At 46.6% G+C, this 20,036-nt stretch overlaps 5 protein-coding genes across 5 annotated transcripts; 2 read left to right on the top strand and 3 right to left on the bottom strand.

The window, feature by feature from the left end:
• Window positions 1-94: 94 nt before the first annotated feature.
• BDW43DRAFT_198181 (uncharacterized protein) lies at window positions 95-1,386 on the bottom strand. Its single transcript, XM_032039106.1, has 7 exons — window positions 1,306-1,386; window positions 1,051-1,255; window positions 869-994; window positions 462-785; window positions 297-402; window positions 221-244; window positions 95-163 (listed from the first exon to the last, which is right to left on the bottom strand). The coding sequence occupies exons 2-7, from the start codon at window positions 1,232-1,234 to the stop codon at window positions 151-153; spliced, it is 777 nt and encodes a 258-aa protein (XP_031895848.1). The 5' UTR covers window positions 1,235-1,255; window positions 1,306-1,386; the 3' UTR covers window positions 95-150.
• Window positions 1,387-2,277: 891 nt separating this feature from the next.
• On the top strand, window positions 2,278-3,361 carry BDW43DRAFT_289576 (uncharacterized protein). The gene is made up of 2 exons (XM_032043404.1): window positions 2,278-2,574; window positions 2,646-3,361. Exons 1-2 carry the CDS (start codon window positions 2,443-2,445, stop codon window positions 3,270-3,272), a joined length of 759 nt encoding a protein of 252 aa, XP_031895847.1. The 5' UTR covers window positions 2,278-2,442; the 3' UTR covers window positions 3,273-3,361.
• A 1,713-nt stretch (window positions 3,362-5,074) lies between these two features.
• On the top strand, window positions 5,075-10,936 carry BDW43DRAFT_289566 (uncharacterized protein). The gene is made up of 7 exons (XM_032043403.1): window positions 5,075-6,396; window positions 6,449-8,115; window positions 8,173-8,523; window positions 8,585-9,202; window positions 9,252-10,134; window positions 10,202-10,510; window positions 10,561-10,936. Exons 1-7 carry the CDS (start codon window positions 5,320-5,322, stop codon window positions 10,777-10,779), a joined length of 5,124 nt encoding a protein of 1,707 aa, XP_031895846.1. The 5' UTR covers window positions 5,075-5,319; the 3' UTR covers window positions 10,780-10,936.
• A 1,162-nt stretch (window positions 10,937-12,098) lies between these two features.
• On the bottom strand, window positions 12,099-13,045 carry BDW43DRAFT_315344 (class I SAM-dependent methyltransferase; the record flags this gene model as incomplete). The annotated part of the gene is made up of 2 exons (XM_032048032.1): window positions 12,099-12,975; window positions 13,032-13,045. 2 exons carry the CDS (start codon window positions 13,043-13,045, stop codon window positions 12,099-12,101), a joined length of 891 nt encoding a protein of 296 aa, XP_031895845.1.
• A 936-nt stretch (window positions 13,046-13,981) lies between these two features.
• On the bottom strand, window positions 13,982-15,937 carry BDW43DRAFT_303443 (IucC family-domain-containing protein; the record flags this gene model as incomplete). Its single annotated transcript, XM_032045412.1, has 5 exons — window positions 13,982-14,026; window positions 14,075-14,540; window positions 14,617-15,305; window positions 15,361-15,461; window positions 15,511-15,937. 5 exons carry the CDS (start codon window positions 15,935-15,937, stop codon window positions 13,982-13,984), a joined length of 1,728 nt encoding a protein of 575 aa, XP_031895844.1.
• Between the last annotated feature and the right edge of the window lie 4,099 nt (window positions 15,938-20,036).

Here is a 20,036-nt window from a genome sequence, read left to right as displayed (position 1 = left end):
ACATGTCCTCCGGAAAGCGTCCTATCCATGTGCTTTTAGTCCCAGTCAATAGTAATACAATTCCTCTTTTTAGTCTTTCCATCCTCCGGGCATATGGTGTCCGGACTGTCATCAAGGCATTTTCCCGTTGGGTTAGCCCAATTACACTTGTCATAATACACGCCTTGTACACGTTAGAGACGCTGCTGGGGCAAGCTCAGTAAACACCCGATCAGCTTACCTAGTGCAAACAGGGCATGGGTGTCTAAAGGGCTGTTAGAGATGAAGCGGGAATTAAAATAGTGGACAGATCGTACCTGCGTTTTTGCAATGCCTGATTGGGATCTTTCCTGGCAAGAGCCTGCACAAGAGTTGCGCCATAAGCACCCTTGGTGACCCCTTCGTGCTGTATTGGCATGTCCACTGAAACTAGATTAGCTATATTCATTAGAACCAGTGCATCTTTGAGCTGGCAAGCTAACCTATCTGCTTTTCCAGGATATTCCACGAGTGGAAGGCCTCATGCAGAAGGGTATTTCCAGCAGCACGATTTTTTAATAGAGTGAGATATTTGCCCTTCATTCCCGAGAACGGAGTCCCTGCAAAGTCAGATAAAAATGGAGGGGGTTCACCGGCCCATTTATTCCACGCAAGCGGGCAGAGTACCATTTCTTCCTGTTCCAGCATTTCATTGTAAAATGAATAGGCTTTAGCTGCTGGATTTTCCCTACATGTCATCATCGGTGCTTGGGTCTCCACATACACGGACGTCCCTTTATGTTTCTCCCGGGTGTCCTTGTATCTCCCTACATTCCGCGGGCGACAGTCAGTTCATTCTATGGACAGGGGCAATGCAGACCGATGACACAACTGGTTAATAGTAACTCACGGAACCTGTCTCCATTTTTGTCGATGCGATCATTTTCATACACAAGCCAATTGTCGTTGCAATTGACAATCAAATCAAACTTCCTTCCGGAGTTTTCTAGAGCATTTTTGATCTTGGTGAACCGTACTGCAAATAGGTCAACAAGCAGCTTTCATAAGGCTACCATAGATATGCTAGCATACTTCTCACTTTATTCATATTAGCAATAGTCTGCGCTATGGTGACCTCCCCGTCATTCCTTTTAAGGATTGGAAGCCCAAAGAAGTTACCCCATAGTTTGAAGTTCCGATACAATGTGGTGTATTTGTGTGGATTCCAGTCCTTCGGTTGGGTCTTTTCCTTGAAGATCTGTATTAAGTCCTTCATGGCCTGCTCAGCTCTCTCGGCCTATACCAGCTCAAGTTAGCAAAGGTCTATATTACATGTGAAATACATACCTGTGTCCGAGCTTCGCTAAATTACGACAGCAGATAGCGCTGCTGGGCTGGGCTGCATGTGGCTTCAGGGTTGATATAGCCTTTCTCGGAGATAGCAGTATAGTAATCCTCTGGTATAGCCTTATTATCATACCAAGCTTCTATAAATCTCTGCCCTTTAAAGATAAAGAGCGGAGTCATTACCTATCCATCTGCAGTGATATATTTAAGCGCTGTGATATTCTCTGCATGCTCTGCTTCAGTATTATCGCGAGGTCTCTTTTTCTTTGTCCCTAGTATTTTCTGATTCTTTCCTTGACCTGGTTGGAAGCCGCATTCGTCAAAGTTATATATGAGACGATCAGGGACCCCTTTAAGCAAGTTGGTGAGCTGAATATACCAAAATTGAAGTAATTTAATATCCTCTGTCTCTATACACTTCTTCTCCTTTGTTCCTTGCATCTCAGGGCCAAGCTGGAGGTGTGGAGGAAGCTTCTTGATAAAGTGATATGTCCAGGATCGATCAACGCGTCGCACAGATTTAACCTGCTTCAAGGTTTGATTTGCAAAGTCAATTAGAAGCAATACTGTGACAGGGAGGTAAAGATCTCACATTCTAGTAATCTATCTTACTAAGGCATCCTCTTGATACTGATTTAGAGCTTTATTTGTAGAGGGGCGACCATTTCGAGACTTTCTATGATCATGGATGCGGCCGTATAGAGTACAGTAAGGAACTCCGAATTCTCGCGCGATTTTAGCAATATTAGGTTTTTCAATTTGCTGGGCCGCTTTGGCGGCTTCATCTACACATCCATCATGAATTTCAGACACTTTAGGCATATTGGGTGGTTTGTATAGCTTCAAAAAGATGATATTTTATGATATTTTTAAAATCTGCCTTTAGGCCGAATCTGCCGGTAGGCCGCCGACCACCCACCGCCTTCCGCCGGTGGGTGGTCAGGTGGTCCGCCACAGATAATAGCGGATTGCGGGTGATCGACCAGTCGTAAATACCCAGTCTCCGCCACGAACTTTTTACAATCCGTCATCTTCCTAATCCCCTCCTTTTGATCATTATATATTTTTTTTCTCCGCGGAAAATAGACCACCTCCGCTCGAGACAAACTAGACAGAATCAGATTACCCACTGTAGCTATGTTTAGGCGCGTGAGACAGATCGAGCCTGACAGGTTCTCCATAAGACTGAGCAAAACACTTCAACCTCTCAATGTGTTTCCTTGGGGAGCGCTTGCAATGTGGTATCTAGGCGTCCCCATTGCCGTTGGAGTAACGTGTACCTCTAGTAGTAGAATTTGAGCCCAGTCATGTTCCAGCTAACCGCCTTTCTTTCTTCGTAGGCCCCCATGATTGTGGTGGAAGACGACGACTACACAGCCGCCATGGAAAAGCTCGAGAGCGCAGGATTCTACCGAAGTGTTCCCAATCGCACCCCTCCTCCGGAAGTCATGGAGGACCATCCAAACCCACAGCAGATGTTGGAGGAAATAAATGCTGGCTACAGCCGCTTGGATCGGTCTTGTGCAGTGTTTAATTATCCACACGGTGATCCAGCAGAAAAGAGCTTACAACTATTTTTATTTCCGAACACCTTTGCGCACGTTTCTCAAGAAGATATAAGAGATGCAGCGTTAACAAAACGATACAAAATCTACGGCAATCTTCGCTACCCACTGGAACAGGCGTTAGTGGAAAGCTTTGTAAAGGCTGCCATTGATGAAGAAAAAGAGACAGGGTTTTCTGCGTGGGGTGAGTCCCTGAGGTCCTGGATATCTCTGATGACAGGATACCTCGAGGTTGACAATGATGTCCTTGATCATTGTCCGGATAAACAGGCAGTGGAATGGTATAGTCACAACTTTGGTCGAATCCATGAAGCCAACTTCGGCCCTATCGATCGACGGATTTCAAAACGTCTCGGCTCGGGCAGAGATATGCCGATAGATATGAGGGGGAATCCTATTTGACAATGACTATCATTCAGCTACAACTACAACTATGTAGTGCCTGCTCGCCAGGGAACTATCAAAACAAGGCAATTCATATCAACTACCAGACATGTAACCAAAATAGATAGACGACTAGTGTTCGACTAGACCATAATCTTTTGTCCCATCAACGTTCACTGGTAGCACGTTTCAGCGATACTGGCAGCCCACCCGGACGTCCCAGAGGCCACCACACATTACCTATGGCCTCGACAATTGACTGAAGGGGTTTGCCGGAATTTCCTACCGGGGAATTTCACCGCTCAGTTATTAACTGGGTCGAAGAAGATGGTAGAGAAAACTTACTAGTTCTGGAAAATAGCGCTACATGGCCATATTTACAATAATCATGGCTCTGTTGAGAGCCTTAGCGATCGGTAACAATGCATAATGGGACGCCGTTCTAGATTACTATGGTCGATATGGAATTGTTCCATCACTTTATCACTCCAACTGACATTGGCGATTCGAAAAGCACGGCTGCAATGGGTGTGCACCAACGGATCCACCTTCCTCGCCTTGGCTTCTTTTATCCCTATGTATTGCGCCTTCTACTTGCCTTTTATGATTCTAGTTGGCACGGAGTCCAGAGAGCCTACGGCAGCAACAGTATGCTATCCGGGTCAATGGCTACCATATGGCAGCCGAGACAACCTTGCTATTCGGGAAGTGTCAGCCGCTATGCCGCGACTTAATAAAGAACATTGCCATGCGGTATATACCGCCGCTGCCTACATTTTCATCTGTTCCTTCATGAAGGGCCCTCGACCTTGTGAGTATCTGGCATTTCGGGATGACGGTTGAGAAGACTTTCTGACTTTGTTCCTAGGCTTCAGAACAGTACTAGAAATCTGCAGCAAGGTGTTTTCGCCTGGCGCAGTTTTGGGAAACACGGAAAGGGGATCAGATTCTAGCTCACAACGGGAAGAAGGTGCAGGGGCTCCAGTCAGGATCCAGCCTATCTCGTTCGAATATGGATATTGGCTGGACCAACTGCGACACTTTCTAGGATTCGAGCTGGAAGCTGATTATGCCCGGTATCCGATATATTGCACAGCAGCCGAAAGGATTTGGCCGTCTTACGAAGCTATATATAGCTCTTACCCGCCCACAATGACCGCACTGCTAAGCTACATGTGTACATCACACTAGTATAGTGACGTTGAAAGAGGACACGTCAGCAGGACAGGGGTCAAGCGGGGTCACTGGGTGTGCAGTATTGAGATTCAGGCGGTTCAGCTGAGCTTCAGGTGAAGAAGGTGAAGAAGGTGAAGAGAAAGCGGCGAGGGCGCTAAACCCAACGGATCAAAAAAACAAGGTAAACTCCAACATACAACGGCTAGCCGGGATTCGCTAGTGGTCACCCATCCAACTACTAACCGGCCGGTTGTGGCTTAAACGCGGCCAGAAGTCGGGTGGCTGCCGCCCGGGGAGCTAGCGGGTGAGCCGCTTTACCGTCGCGCGACCTCGGGTGGGCTTGGGTGAGTGCACAATAGATGGGGTGAGCCACTCACCCCAGGCTCACCAAGGCCACTCGACTTGCTCACTGGGCCCTGAGGGAAGACTAAGGTACAAGCGGCAAGGCGCGGCGGTGATAGGCAGCAGTTCCCGATTAGGAAACGTGGGAGGTGTGTTTGGAACTAAAGCATATGAGGGCCGGGAAAACCCTAATCCAGAACAGCTGGGCCTAAATGGAAATTCCACTACTAATAAAATTCATTCTCATAGAGCTCGATTTGCTTTTTACTGTCGGGCGGCCACTGGCTCATAATTCCATGCACGGGGAATGGGTCGATTCTCCGGAGGAGTTCTGCCGCAGTCAACTCGCATGACGCTAGCCGTAATAGTGGGGAGCGCTAGTATATTAATTACCACTGTCGACAAGGCAGCCTGGCCACAATTAAGAACGCTCACCCCTCCCTCGTTCTTGCCATCATTTATGTAACGTGGCTATGAAACGATTTTACCTTGGCGGAAATGGTCCCCATTCTCCGACATTCAATTCTCATCAAGTATAGCTTCAGATATGTATAGAAGGGAAAGTGCCCGTCGGCTAGTAGAGGAAATTGCCAAGGATCATGGCTATCTCGACGAGACGGTCCTCGGCACTATGCCGGCAGAGGTGCGGCGAAAGGTCGAGGAAGCCATGCTCAAGAAAGATGAGATGATCGGATCTTCTGTGATAACGTATGCAACCATCTCACTGACTGTGTGCTTTTCTAATTTGACATTACACAGACTATCCAAAAACCTTTACAATAGTAGTGCCAGATTTGTCTTTGAGCTACTGCAGAATGCTGATGACAACTTATACCATAAGGCACAATCACTCGGATCTATGCCCTACGTGTCATTTCGCGTATATCCCAAACGGATTGTGCTAGAGTGTAACGAGGACGGCTTCACTCCTGAGAACTTGACTGCAATATGTAGTGTGGGAAAGAGCTCCAAGCAGGGAGCTCAAGGGTATATCGGTGAAAAAGGGATTGGGTTCAAGTCCGTTTTTATGGTGGCCTGGAAAGTTCATATTCAATCGGGGGACTTTTCATTCTCGTTCAATCACCGACCTGGCGATTCCGGGATGGGAATGATATCTCCCGTCTGGGAAGAGCCTGAGCAGATCCCTGAGCCCCACCTCACACGGATCACTCTGTATTTGCATGAACCTAGCACAGATGAAAGCTTCTCTCGACAATACGAGACCACACTAGAGCAATTTCGAGAGCTCCAGGCTACATTCCTTCTATTCATGAAGAACCTTCGGCGGATCGAAGTGAAAATCCATAGTGATCGCGGCGAAGAGACTTCTTCGACGATATTTACTCGAGAGCCTGGACATGGCGACCGGCAGACCACGCTTCGACAGCGAACTGTTGAAGGCAGCAATGTTCAAGAAACAAGCCAAGATTACTATATCGCAACTGAAAAAGCATGCCACCTTCCCAAGAGCGAAAACCGCACCTACACACAGAGTGAAATAGAGAGCAACGCCTACGCTACATCAGACGTGGTCGTTGCTCTTCCTTTGTGCCCGGACTTTACGCCGATCATCGAGGTACAAGACGTCTATGCCTTCCTCCCCATTCGGAAAATGGGATTCTATGTGAGTGAATCATGGTTGGTCTGTGCAAGCAGTGAATGTTAACATGAATTAGTTCTTGATCCAAGCCGACTTTGTCACGGATGCGAGTCGTCAGGATATTGTTCGTTCATCTGCTCGCAATGCCGCTCTAATACCCTTCATTGCAAGCGCCTTTGTCCAGGCATTATCTAAACTAAGTATTGCCCAGCATTCATCCATTCGCTACACATGGATGCGATTCTTGCCAGAGATTGCAAAGATGTCTCAAGATCGCTTCTGGGGCAAGTTGGTAAACAATATTTTCTTCTTCCTTCTTGGAGAAGCAATGTTGTGGACCAGAACACATAGCCGAACACGCGGGATCTCATTCATGCTGCGGACCGGATCACGCTATCTCGACAGGAGTTGGGAGTGTTTACTTCCCGACCTACAGGATGAACAATATCTCGCCCCCGAATATAAAGCCCGGGATCTGGATCTCTTGAAAGGCTATGGCCTTTGCTGGATGGAGTTCTCCGACTTTCTTGTGAGGCTTGAACAAGACCTGGATCAAGGCTCTGGATCTAGAATGCACGCCCCCGACACATCTGATGATTGGCATACTCGTGTCGCGGACATCTTAATTGAAGCCTGTCCCAAGTGGTCTACCAGAATTAGAAGGCTTAAGATCATTCCGCTCGTGGGTGGAGCTTGGACCTCCATATCAGCCTCGAACTCTAGTATATATTTTTCCTTCATCGCGAGATATAAGATTCCATCCACAACAGGCGTATGCCTAGTAGAGCCGTCAGCAGAACTCAACCCAAGGCGAAAGGCGCTCTTCCGCCTCATGGGGGTTAAAGAGGCTGAGGTGCCTGATGTGCGTCGTTGGGTACTTAATTCTCTTAACAAAAATATTCCAGATCTAGGGACTTCTCGAAAACACCTAGCTTTCCTCTACCAGACCGCTCACCTTGACCCAGACACGGATCGATATGCATATTACAAGAATTCATCCGTCTGCGATCATCGAGGCTATTGGCGATCAATACAGGCAAGCAGGTTGTACTTCCCCAGCCATGACGAGTACGGGGCCCAGCAGCTACTACAGCCTGAGTCCGATTACTCCGGACATAGTTACATCCTCCACCCAGAATACATCAACAAAAACACTCCAGAGACGCCTGAAGGGGAAAGTCGCACCTGGCAAAAATGGCTACAACAAGTGCTCAACATCCGCGATGAGATCCCCTTGGTTGAGGACGGCAGCCTCAGTATAGAATGCGCGCACGTTGGCAAAGCCCTGCCAGCGAAATTTCTTGGTTTTCTATTACGTTACTGGCTCAGTGGAGGAGACAAAGTTCTGGCCGATCCAGCTTTGGTCAAAAAGCTCTTGACAGTCAAGGTCCCCTGTGAGGATGGCAGGGAGCACCCCATTGGTGAAACATACGTTTGCACCGAACATCTAGAGTATGCGAAGCAATTTCTCCATGATGGTGAGTTTTTCCCGTGGCTGGATTCCTCCGTCGTGGCAGAGAATCAAACACGCCTTTCAGACATATCTATTGTCTCCAAGGCCCTAGGGTTCGGGTATCCCAAGTCAGACATTGAGTTCATCTTCGTCGTCCTGCGTTATATCAAAGAAGCAAACCCAGGCCCTTCTCCGCTTCAGGATATAGGACGAGTCATTGATCTCTATGATCGGCTATACACGAGATGGCGGGAGTCCGCAACTCCGGATATCACACGGAAAATGATCCGGTACGATGGTGTAACCTCAATCTTTCTAGGCAATGACGAGGCTAACGTCAATTGCAGAGACGCGTTTGATAAGTATCGCCTCGTTTATATTCCGCGTCCGGCCAACAACCCTAAGCACTATGTAAGGTGGGATGCCCCGAAATGTTGCATATGGGAATCCCCAGAGCATATTTGGAACGTCCACCCTCTTCAGAAACTCTATGGCGACATTCCCGATACCGACTTCGTCGCTCGACTTTTTAAAGATATCCTATGGATTCGCAATGTTGATGCGATGGACGTCTTAGAGGAGCTGGTGCTGTATAGCCAGGAGAACATAATGGAGGAAGATGGCGAAATTTGCAGCCTATACCATACATTAACTAGGCTATTGCCGCAGAAGACCTCAGAAGACGTTGAATATATCCGGTAGGCTCTTTGAACGTTCCGCCACAATACAAGAAATACGTGGCTGATGAAGGACCTGCAGGGAATCATTTTATAAATATAGCCTTATCTACCACCAGAACGAGGATGGCTCATCGGGTTGGTACAAGCCTTCGCAATGTCTATGGTCAAAAGCCACAAACATCGACGGGATGGTAGCCTTGAACGACGAATACGAAGGTCTGGAGGAGTTCTTTGTTGACATAATTGGCGTACAAACCTTAACGCTTGAGATGGTGATTACGAAATTAGTCGACCAGGGAAGCACGTCTGCGTCTATTGAGGAAGTCAAGGAGACTATTTGGCTGCTAAACAAGCATCTCCAAACAGACGAAGAAGTGCCAGATAGTCAGTCGATCCGGGATGCGAAAGTGTTTCCCGTGCGGGATCTCAATGGCCAGATCCTACTCCGCAGCTGCGACGAAGCATTCTCAATAGCGGATCGTAAACACCTGTACGACTACTTTGCTGGAAAGGCCCACTTTCTCGACTTTAGTGTCAATGACATACATCGACTGGCGCCCTTTTTGAACTGGGCTGGACTTGAGCGACGTTATTTGTCCGTTTCTGTCAAAGAGATTTCTAGGTTGAGCAATGGTGCCCATCAATCTCTGGTGTCAAAAGATCGAAATATAGCTCTCAGAGCGTATGGCTTGCTGCGGTACGTTAATTCATCAAACATGAAGGAACAAGCTAATGGCAGAAAACAGCATCGCTGCACATTACAATAGCCCCAGAATGCTAAAGAGTGAGGATACCTTTTATGAGCTTCTTAGAAAAATCAAGGTCTGTGCCACGGACGGGATTAGCTCTGAATTGCATCTAAACCAGGACGGAAAAGATATCTTGGTGGAAGTGTCGAGAAGTGAATTACATCTGCATGAAGCTGATACTGACCTGACAATATACGTGCCACGAGATGAAAAGGCACAATGTCTATGCTTTGTGGACCGAATTCCAAAAGCTCTTCTAGAATGGATCATGACAGAGCCGACCACAAGAATATGCGCGCCTTTTCCTGACAGAGCGTTGGACGTGATGGAGAAGGTGTTACAAGTGCCACTTCCCTATGTCGCCGCTACCCTTGATCGAGCGGGGGTTGTGAGTATTGAGACCGAAGAGGTTGCTGAAGAGGACGATACCGACCTGACAACCAGTAACGACGACCGTCAGGCGGAAGAGGTCAGTGGCGACGCAGCATCTGGCTATAGCAACCAATTCGGCACAGAATCAAATACACCCAGTACAACCTTTCCTACGCCATCAGTCGTGTCGGGTGAAATCGGAGGAGAAACTATGCCATCGCCAAGGACCAGGCCTAATTTCTGGAGCTTTCCACCCTCCTCTCTGCTGACGACCCCCAGGCCCGCATATAATGCTGCGCCCGTAGATATAGAATATCGGTCCATCTTAGACAAGGTTGTCTCAGCTGCGCGCCAGTTTATCTTTCCCACTCGGGACTCTATCGATACATCACTCCTCGGTGAGTTCCAGAACCTGCATCTCCGCGAACAAGGCGACAATACCGGCCACCTTCGTTCGCTAGAGAAGCTCGAGCGAGACAAACGAATAGGTGCGGCAGGTGAACTATTTGTGAGTATCAGCATGAAAGCCTCAGACATAACGATGTAAACAAGAAGATAGACTAATTCATCCGCAGGTATTCGAAGTCCTATCCCGTCTCAGCCCAAATCTACCAGGATTCTCCAGAGAAAACTGGCAGAGCACCATCCGCCAGTACATTCAACTTCACGAGGACTACATCGACTTGCAACCATGGTGTGGGCGTGAGACAGCCGACCTTGTATATACTGACAGCGAAGGTATCATGACCTCCTTCCTAATAGCAAAAGGCTACTTAAGTTCCGAATTATGGGCGGGGAAGCGACCTCGTTTTTACCTGGAAGTCAAATCAACTACCTCCTCCTGCGAAACGCCCTTTTACATGAGCAAGTACCAATACGAGCGGGTACGTATAGCATGTAGAGGGGGAAAGTATATGCTGCTAACTTAAAACAGATGCAATCGTCTTCTGAAGACGCATCAGGGACCGGGGGGTCAGAGAGGATCTATATCATATTTCGCGTTTTCAATATAGGGACAAACTCTGTGGCAATGAAGGTATTCGTTGATCCTGAGAGTATGAGGAGGAGCCGGCATTTGCTTTTCACTGCGGAGACTTGGTCGATTGTTCCGGGTTCGGGCGAAGCACACTTGAACAACGGCGATCAGCCCTAACTAGATATAGGGAAATGGCCACGTTGTGTATTTATACCGATCTTGAGGCCTCGCAGTGTGTACCTAACGTATTTCTTTGCAAATCTCCACCAAGAACATAGCTGTCAAACTCGACCATATAGTTATGCCATTTTACGGAAACAGAGTTTTAGAAGAATTTTTTTTTGAGATTTATACTAGGAGTATAAGTTGGAAGGATACTCGCCAGTTTGACCTTTGATCTGGAGTTCTGATAGCCTGATACATCGTATCAGAGGCTGAACACACTTAATACCCCATTTACTCCAGTGCAATGTCCCAAGTTCCGGTAAAGTCGGTCAGTTTTGGACATGGGTTACAATTGCTAATAATTGAAGGAGCCTGGGTTTGAGAACGAGCTTCGAGCTATCTGCAGTATGGCAAATAAGCGCCTAGAATGGGAAGAGAAATCAAAGAGACGTCTCGATAAATTGGAGCTAAGGCTAAAGGAAAGCCAGGTTACCTACAACCAAACGCAGGACCATTGCACATATCTAGGAGGAATTATCGCAGAGTTAGAAAGAACAATGCTGCAACCGGTAAGAGTGTCTGTCCCGCCTTAGGCCGCACCGGCTGGCACCTGTCGCATAAGGCGTACCTGACGCGGGATATTTCCTTTCTTTCGCGGCTAATACAAGATTGTAGAATTTTGATAAGCAGTTGATGGAGCTGGTGTAGCTCACGTGTATGGGATTTGATATGAATCTATACGGGACACGTAATCGCTATAGCGGCTTGGCCGGATCAGCAACTCCTCAACCCCTGAAGGCTTTACCCATTAGTAGGAAGAAGAAGCGCTCAAGATAGTTGAGATAGTCGTCCATAAAATTGAGTATCTATCCGAATGGCATCCGGTCCTCAGTAGGCTACGTACGTGTAGCTGATACAGCATCATTCTGCCCATCTTTCCCCTGAGATCACAACAGGATTGATTGTCTTAAGGTCTAAATCTACTCTACAGAGATATTCCTTGGTGTTGTGGTCAGGTCACGTGGCTGCTGCCTTAGGCTCCCATAGGCTCTGACAGCAGTTTTGATACTCTATGTTATATGGCCTAGATGTGACTACTAATAAGGACGTGAAGAAGGATATCTACTTCTCATTCTCGAAATTTATACATCTGGTGAACATGAAAGGCAAAGTGCAACAATATATTCGCACATTTGGCGTGCTCTATCCGACTGGAGATCTTAGTGGACGTCTCGCGTGGCAAAAAAAAAAAAAAAAGGGAAAAAAGGAAAAGAATAAGAAACGAAAACCAAAATCAGACGAGATATATATCATTGTATCTAAAAGTGTCCTTATTTCCTTCTAGCCATTAGGAGAATGCTTCGCGTTTCTATGTCTAGCTTAATATCCCGCCAATTACCCCCGGACGCGGTATACTCACGCCACTCTTCTTCAACCTCAACCATCTCTTGCATCAGGGTATCAACAATATCTCCGTTACCGCCCTTATTCACTGGTAGAGCCTGAGGGTGTGCCCTGCGCCATTCATGGACAGCACTCCACGTCCGCAGCAATCCCTCCAGTCTGTTAAGGGTTTGTGGTATATGCATGCGTATTCCTCCTCCCGTCCCTGATGCAGGAGCTTCAACAGTAGGCTCGTACTCTAACCTCCTTATATCTTCCCAATTAGAGAGATCCCGGCATTCTATTGGTCGCATCCAGTCGTCCCAAACCGCCTTTCCTGGCTGAGGCCAGTACGACGTCAGACACTGAGCAGAGAACCGTCTCAGCGCCTGATCAGCGTGAGGATGTCCAACCAAAACATATTGTCCCCAGTTCCAAAAAGCAACAGTGCCCCCAGGCCGAACTATTCGTACCATCTCCTTCCACAGCTGATCAGGATCAAACCAATGTGCTGCCTGACAGGATATGACCAAGTCAACTGTGCGCGGCGTGATTAGGGAGAGATCCTCTGCTTTGGATTGACAATATTGGATATTATCGAAGTCTGTCCGTGCCCTGGCTTCCTTTAACATGCCGTCAGAGGGATCAACTCCTAAAACTAAGCTGAAATGCCTGGCTAGCGCTCGAGCTGCAGCTCCGTGGCCGGAGCCCAGGTCAACGCATAATTCGTACGTGGCTTGGTGATAAGCCAAAATTGTGTCAAACACAGCTGTGGGGTGTGAAGGACGATGTTCAGCATATTTTGAAAAGTCATACTTTTCATCCCTTTATGAGCAATAAGAGTAGGTAAAGTGAAGAATAAGACTTAGATAACTACTTACAAGAAACTAGTCATTGAGTACGCGTGATTTGCGTATGATTTGGCAGGAAACTAAATTCAATGCGATTGCCTTGATGAATCTTTTTCCGATATATGAGCTGGTATGTGAGATTGTTAGGTGATTCTGATACAGCCTTTCCCTTATAATAGATTTCCTCGCAGTTGAGCCGCTACGTCACCTCGCCTCGAACCCATCGTCATGACTGCTGTTGATGCTATGTTGCTTTTCCTTCAATACCACCAGAGAGTAACAAGCTGTCGACACAACTTAAAAATAGCTTCTAGGCCTAGGACACCATATTCAGGATATGGAAGTAAACTGTCTGTATGTGAGTCAACTGATGGAAGTATGTGTCCATTACCCCGATACTATTAGATTATCTACTGATAAATTTGGTCGGGCTAATTGAAAGCTAGATGGAATCTACGTTTTACGGTAGTTTCATCCGTGATGTTGCATTCCTGGGAGTACCCAACCAAAGCAACGCGCTCTCTACAAACCTAATTTTAGCTGAAGGACGCCTTCCATAGTTTAATAGTATCCCAGCTCCGTATTTTAACGTTTAGCTGAATTCAACTCAAATTTGTGTTGTACTAAGTCCTATTCTGCTCAATCTATGAGTCATTCACTCACTGAGGTTGCATTGAGTTTCTGGACTTGTTAAGATTGAAATCGGCGTGAGGGCAGAAAATAGATTTTTGTTCCTATGAAGAAAATGAATTTTAGTAAAATCTATGCAACTAAATATCCTCGTTATTACTAGATTATTTGTATTGTTTGAATAAAATATAATTAAACTATTAAAACATGATTTACATAGTATTTGAGATAAAAAGACAACCAAGTACCTGTATGGGCTTTGTACTTAGTGAAACCCTCCTATAACTCATAATTTTATGGAACAAGAGAAGCACTTACCCTAGTCACAGACTCACAGTGACCTCCCAGCATCATGCGCTCCGGAGAAGAATATTCGGCAACTCTCTCTGATAGTACTGCGCAACGTCAGCCGTATACTTCTGTTACAATATAGGGAGGCATACATCGCGATAAAGGCCCTGCAGCCGCATCTCCATAAAACACTTAAATGGCATTGTCACCTGCATGAAAAAATCATACACCATCCTCCCACCTGGGTCTGCAGACGGATTCAACGCTTTCCTTAATTCTTCACGAACAATGGGCCAACCTCCATTTGATTCTAGGCCCAACATGTACAACAGATGGCCAACGTGTACCTGGAGAAGAGCATGGTGCACTTTATGCCACACGGCATGCAAATCATCAGTAATAGTACTAGCACCCGCAGGGATCGCACCGAGATCACGGCCAGAACGACGAAAAGTAGGATGATGAACCCTTATTCCTCCAAAATCTCGAACAGCGAACCCAACTACCTCTTTTGCCTTGATGTCGATACGGACAAGAGTATTTTGGCTATGGCTTTCAAAACCAATTCCATAGCGGGCTAATGGGGGCAGAAACAGGGAGAACAGCTGAGCAAGGTACCTGTTTTGTAATAACCATCAAATTAGATCATAGAGGAAGATGTTATTGCGTGATACAGGGGGTAGAGGGAGTTCACCTTCTAAACCAGGTTTGCCTTTTCGGCAAGTCATCCAGCCCGAACATGATCTCCATGTATGTTCGGTCATCTTGGAGAGGTTTCTGGTATAGTCCGGTAACTGGGATAAGCGCCTGTCCAAGATTCTCTGCTTGCTGCTCCAAGCTTTGTCGTATAATGCATGTTAGATGACGCGCTTTAGCGAAGTCATCCTGGCCACCTGTGATAGACGCTACTTCTTCAAATACCCACAAATTAGGTGGAAGTAAGCCCTCCAACGCCTTACTGAGTACAGGGCCTAGAGCCGCACTCCAGGGAGTAATAGTTCTCGGACCCGATGTAATTTGACAATTCAACGAGAGCTTTAGATGAAAAGGAAAGTCCACTTCAGGTGCGAAAGATAGAGTACGTATTGAGACTAGTGCTTGGCAGCAGTTTTGCACGGCTCGAAGCTGGCGCGCGTCGGGGAACAGTGGCATAATATTTGGGAGCTGGCGAGAGAAACACGGTACGACGATTAAGTCCGGTGATTCAGGCTTGGCAACACGAAGAGATTTTAGAAGAGGCTCCAGCAGCTTCTCAAAGGGTCCAAATGCCTTCATCTGCGACCTTGTCACGGAGAGGAACGATAGTTCAGGTCGCAGTAGCTCTGGGATATCATCAGGCATCACGGCCTTCAGCGGTGATTGGGCAAGACATGTTCGGTGTAACTTATTTGGGTTAATTTCCAGATTGTTGCTATTCAAGACGAATGTAAAGCCGTACCGGATGTGTAGGATGTCCAAACACAACTGATCGCTCCCAATCGGTCAGTGAAGACTTGAGATGCAGCGTTGGTAGCGTAGTTGCGATTTCCAGCCATTTCCCTTCCTCAACTCAGTTTTAGGCTTGACAGGAAAGGGGCTAATGCCTCACCTTGATTATCCGCGGAATTCTGTACTTCTTTCATGAGGGACTCTACTGCGCCGCTCGAATACTGTTGAGGTCCCCAGAGACAAATGATGCGACAAATCACACCCGGATCCAGCTCCTCAGATACCCCGCCTTCGATGCACCGGATAAGCACAGGAGCGAGCAGGTCATCTGCCCGGATGAATCCAATAACCTTACCACCATCCGTTTCGACGTAGGAATCCGCTCGGATACCACATTTGATCCAAGTGTCGCCATAGTTGGTCGTGGCTTGATTACGCAAACATAATGACAGGCTTACACTTGCAGATTCCTCGATCGTTGCTCTGGCTAATCCATCATTCACAGCGCTGGCAAGAACCCGTTTAGTTGTCTCGAAGAGCGCTCGTTGTCTATTGGATACTATAGATGTGGCCAGGGCTGGTGGCATGTTGATTGGTTAAAAGGGCTGCTGGCCTATAAAGTTGGGTGTAGGTAGCTTTTACCAATGGACTTGTCCAGGTAGGCTCGCTCATCTATTTAAATTGGACAGAAACTCAATACAACATCAGTGACTGCTTGAATACGTATGTATACCGAGTGGAGCCGGGCTTGATGCAACATAAGTTTAGGAGTGGGAGGGCCATAAACTTTAAGGTTATACTCAACTTGTAAACGTGGGCTATATGACGCAATCTTTTATACGGGAATTTCATGTCTTCTCGTAGGTTAGATCTAGGAGCTCTAGAGCTGGAATTAAACCTAGGTTGTGTTTGAGAGTTCCTGCCTGCTCCAATATTTCATACTTAGGGGTGGTTGTATATCGTAGCCGATAATTTGAAAATCTGCGCTGTCGCCAAGGATCTGGGGATCTACTGGGAGCACGATCGGACTGGTATCTGTCATAACCGGAGAACTCGAAATGCTAGAGGCGTCATTTGGCCCTGGAGTTTCAAGGTGAGAATAAGACGAAGTAGTTCCATGTGGCTGCCCTTCTGACTCGTCAAGCATACAGTGCAACTCCTGCATAGAGCCTTGACCAGGTTCATTGAAGCTAAGTTCATGCACACCAGAACTGCCAGAATCTAACAACCGTTTTGATGTAGAACCAGTGTCCAGCTCAATACGAAGTTTCCAGTACACAAACTGAGGAGCCTGCGGTTTGTTCGGGAAATTGGAGGTCAAAGAAAATCCATTTACCACAACCAAGAGATCCAAGTTATACTTCGTTTCCAAACCTCTCGCTACACTGTACCACATATTTAAGGAGTCATGATATGATACTTGGCGTACGCAAAAGCGTCCGATATTAACAGAGGAAGTAGCTAAGCTATCGTATAGATGGGCTTTAAATACAAAGTCTGTACAGACAGCGATTGGGATAAAATTATATGGTCGGACAAGTGCTCGGTTGAACTTGGATCTGGCCAGCTCAACAAATATGTGTTTCGCCTCAACCTACACAGGGAAAAGTGGAAAAAGAATATCTTCAACCGTATAAAAAGGGTAAATCGGGTAATGGTCCCGTTAGCTACTTGGGTAAAAATAGCAGTGATCTTGTGCGTTTGGAGCGTGATTTTGAAGCCAAAAAGCAGGGGTATGCCGCAATGAGAATCTACAACACTACCAAATCCTAGCCAAATACATGCTTGAGGCACAGCTCTGAACAATGGCTTATCACCAGGTTATTCATATCCTTTACAGATGCAGTTCGCATCATAACGGATCGTCGGCCCTTCTGTAAGCTTAGAAGGGGAGACAAGAACGTCATTTCTATCACTTAAAAATCATGCCAATGTTAATGCCACTTCTGATGATGGAGCCTTTTAAGTATTGCTGCAAAATAGGCAACCAAGAGATGATTCAGATACTTCTTGACAATTTGTTGGCTTAGATGACTGTTGGAGAGCACTGCCGTTATACGCCATATATACCCTGACAAGGTGGCCAGCAGCAAGTGCGGAGCACAAGTTCAACTCCCCTGCCAGAGTGGCCGCAGCGACAATACGTGCGAACTGACGAGCATTATCACCAGGGCTGGTCGGGTGAGGACCACGCACACCGAGTTTATCGAGATTAGCAGACTGTCCTTCAAGAATTGTGCCACCGCCAATAGTCCCAACTTCGACTGAAGGCATAGATACAGATATATGAAGGTCACCGAAATGACTAAAAAATGTCTGTTAACACACTATTTCCTAAAGGAAACACGGAGGCAAAAAGGCGACCGGGGAATTTATGGTCGGGTTGTAAATCAACGGTGTCACTTGGCCTGCAACAGTGATAGCTTGAACGGTTACTGCTCGAATGTGATATCACTGTCAAGGACAACTTGACCATAGGCACCTCATCTGTGCTAACGGCTGCTGCATCTGCTCAAACAGCAATAAGACAAGTACTATTGTCGGTAAAGGAACAACATCTCAACTCTGGAATGAGGTGTCGCGTGAAGCAGTTATTTAACTGTATACTTTCTCGAGCACAGGGTTCGGCAGTTCCTGTGTTCTCGGAGTAATTGACTTGGCCATGATCTACTTTCTACACGGGGCTGGGGAGATTCGCCACATGCTACTTATGGCTTGGGGAAGCGAGCCTATCAGCAAAATTCAGTATAACAAGGCATTCGGAAGTGAGTTCTCGAAATCCAAGAATGAGATTTGTTCCCTAGGTGTCTTGCATCAGGATCTCCAGCTGGACAATATTCTGTGGAACACTGAGCTAGGGCGGGCCCTGATCATTGACTTCTATAGTTCTGAATTGGATCGTTGACTCCTGAACCAGAGAAGCCTTTGTGTAAAGTAGAGACGCGCGAGTGAAAGTGTCTCCGTGTAGTTTATAAATAAGAGCAATAGATAATATAGTGTAGGTTTCGCTTGTGAACATTCTGTAGCGGATTCATCTAGTACTAATGTAGTGAGTAGTCTATACGGGTGTGAATAGACTTGTTACGCCCGCGAGTTGGGCCGGGTTTTTGAGGTTGTTCAACCCAGCCCGTTGGGTTTAGGCCGGGTTAAGATGATATACAAACCATCCACGGGTCAAGATATATATATGTGAACCACCTGCGGGAGCCCACAGCTATAGATCCCTTCCTACTGTAGTAATGATTTACATTCTTTATATGATACAGTAATTTATTTATATTACTATAGGTAAATAATATATTTACAGTATTTTTGTCTTGGCAACCCGCAGGCTAACCCGTTGATCGGTGGGCCACCCAGGGAAGTAACCCGGCCCATGCCGGGTTTCGTGGGCTGGGCCTAACAAGTCTAGGTTTCTCCTTTATAAAGTATCAGTCTTCAGATTTGTTTCAGGACAACATCCACCTGTGATGATTAGTTATTTATGCAAGGAATAGAGAGTAAATATATTTATATCTTCTATCTTTCAATGGCCAGGTTATATCTTTGATTAGTAGCTGAAGCCTGTTACTTATAATAAATCCTGTTTTCTTTATTTCTCTGCTCTTTTTAATACTCTTCAGTGAAGCTGCGTAACTCACTGAGCTTGTGAAGCTTCTCTAACTTTTGTTATTATTACTCTACTTTAGATAAATCTGACATGATATTATGTGATATTGGTAGATATAGATAATAGTACCAGGGCAAAGTAATGAAAAGATTTAAAGAGAGAAGAAATTTTTTGACGAAGTGCAAATGATATCCTCCCTATTTATTTTATATAATAGAGATACTAGGATAGCTTAATGTGCGATTGAGCCTGTACTAAATCATCTAGCTCACCCAGCTCACCCAGCTCACCCTACAACTTAGCGTCGCTCACCCGTAAAGCAGTGAGCCCCAGAGGGCACCCCTGTCCTTTGACTGAGCTTACTCAGTTGGCTTAAACGCGGCCAGAAGTCGGGTGGCTGCCGCCCGGGGAGCTAGCAGGTGAGCTGCTTTACTGTCACACAACCTTGGGTGAGCTTGGGTGAGTGCATAATAGATGGGGTAAGCCACTCACCCCAGGCTTATCAAGGCCACTTGACTTGCTCACTGGGCCCTGAGGGAAGACCAAGGTACAAGCGGCAAGGCGCGGCGGTGATAGGCAGCAGTTCCCGATCAGGAAACATGGGAGGTGTGTTTGGAAACTAAAGCATATGAGGGCCGGGAAAACGCCAATCCAGAACAGCTGGGCCTAAATGGAAATTCCACTACTAATAAGATTCATTCTCATACAGTCTAGACCGAGGTTTGTCCGGTTTTGGGCTAGTTGGGGTATCCGCCTATCCGCCTACTGTACTATCACCCTGTCATTCCTTCGCGATAGACAAACACCAAGAAATATTATTTTGATCTTTCTTTTTCCCCTTTCATATTAGCTTCCTCACACCTATTCTTTGTGAAGACGGTTCAACAATAACGCTATATACGCCGAGGGAGCCGAAATTGGCCTTTTTCCGGAAGTAACCGCTTCCTGGTGGTCGCCCTTTTTCACAAAGAGCTGACTCCTTTATCTCCTTCCCCTATCTCCCTCCATCACTTATCTTCAAACCGCTCTCTCAGCACCAGGGATAGTCCTCTCTTGGTATTCTGATCCTTGCGGTA

The sequence above is a fragment of the Aspergillus alliaceus genome (genome assembly GCF_009176365.1).
Source record: "Aspergillus alliaceus strain CBS 536.65 unplaced genomic scaffold BDW43scaffold_57, whole genome shotgun sequence".
In the NCBI taxonomy this organism is placed as follows: domain Eukaryota; kingdom Fungi; phylum Ascomycota; class Eurotiomycetes; order Eurotiales; family Aspergillaceae; genus Aspergillus; species Aspergillus alliaceus.
This window is presented reverse-complemented; position numbering and strand designations above follow the sequence as displayed.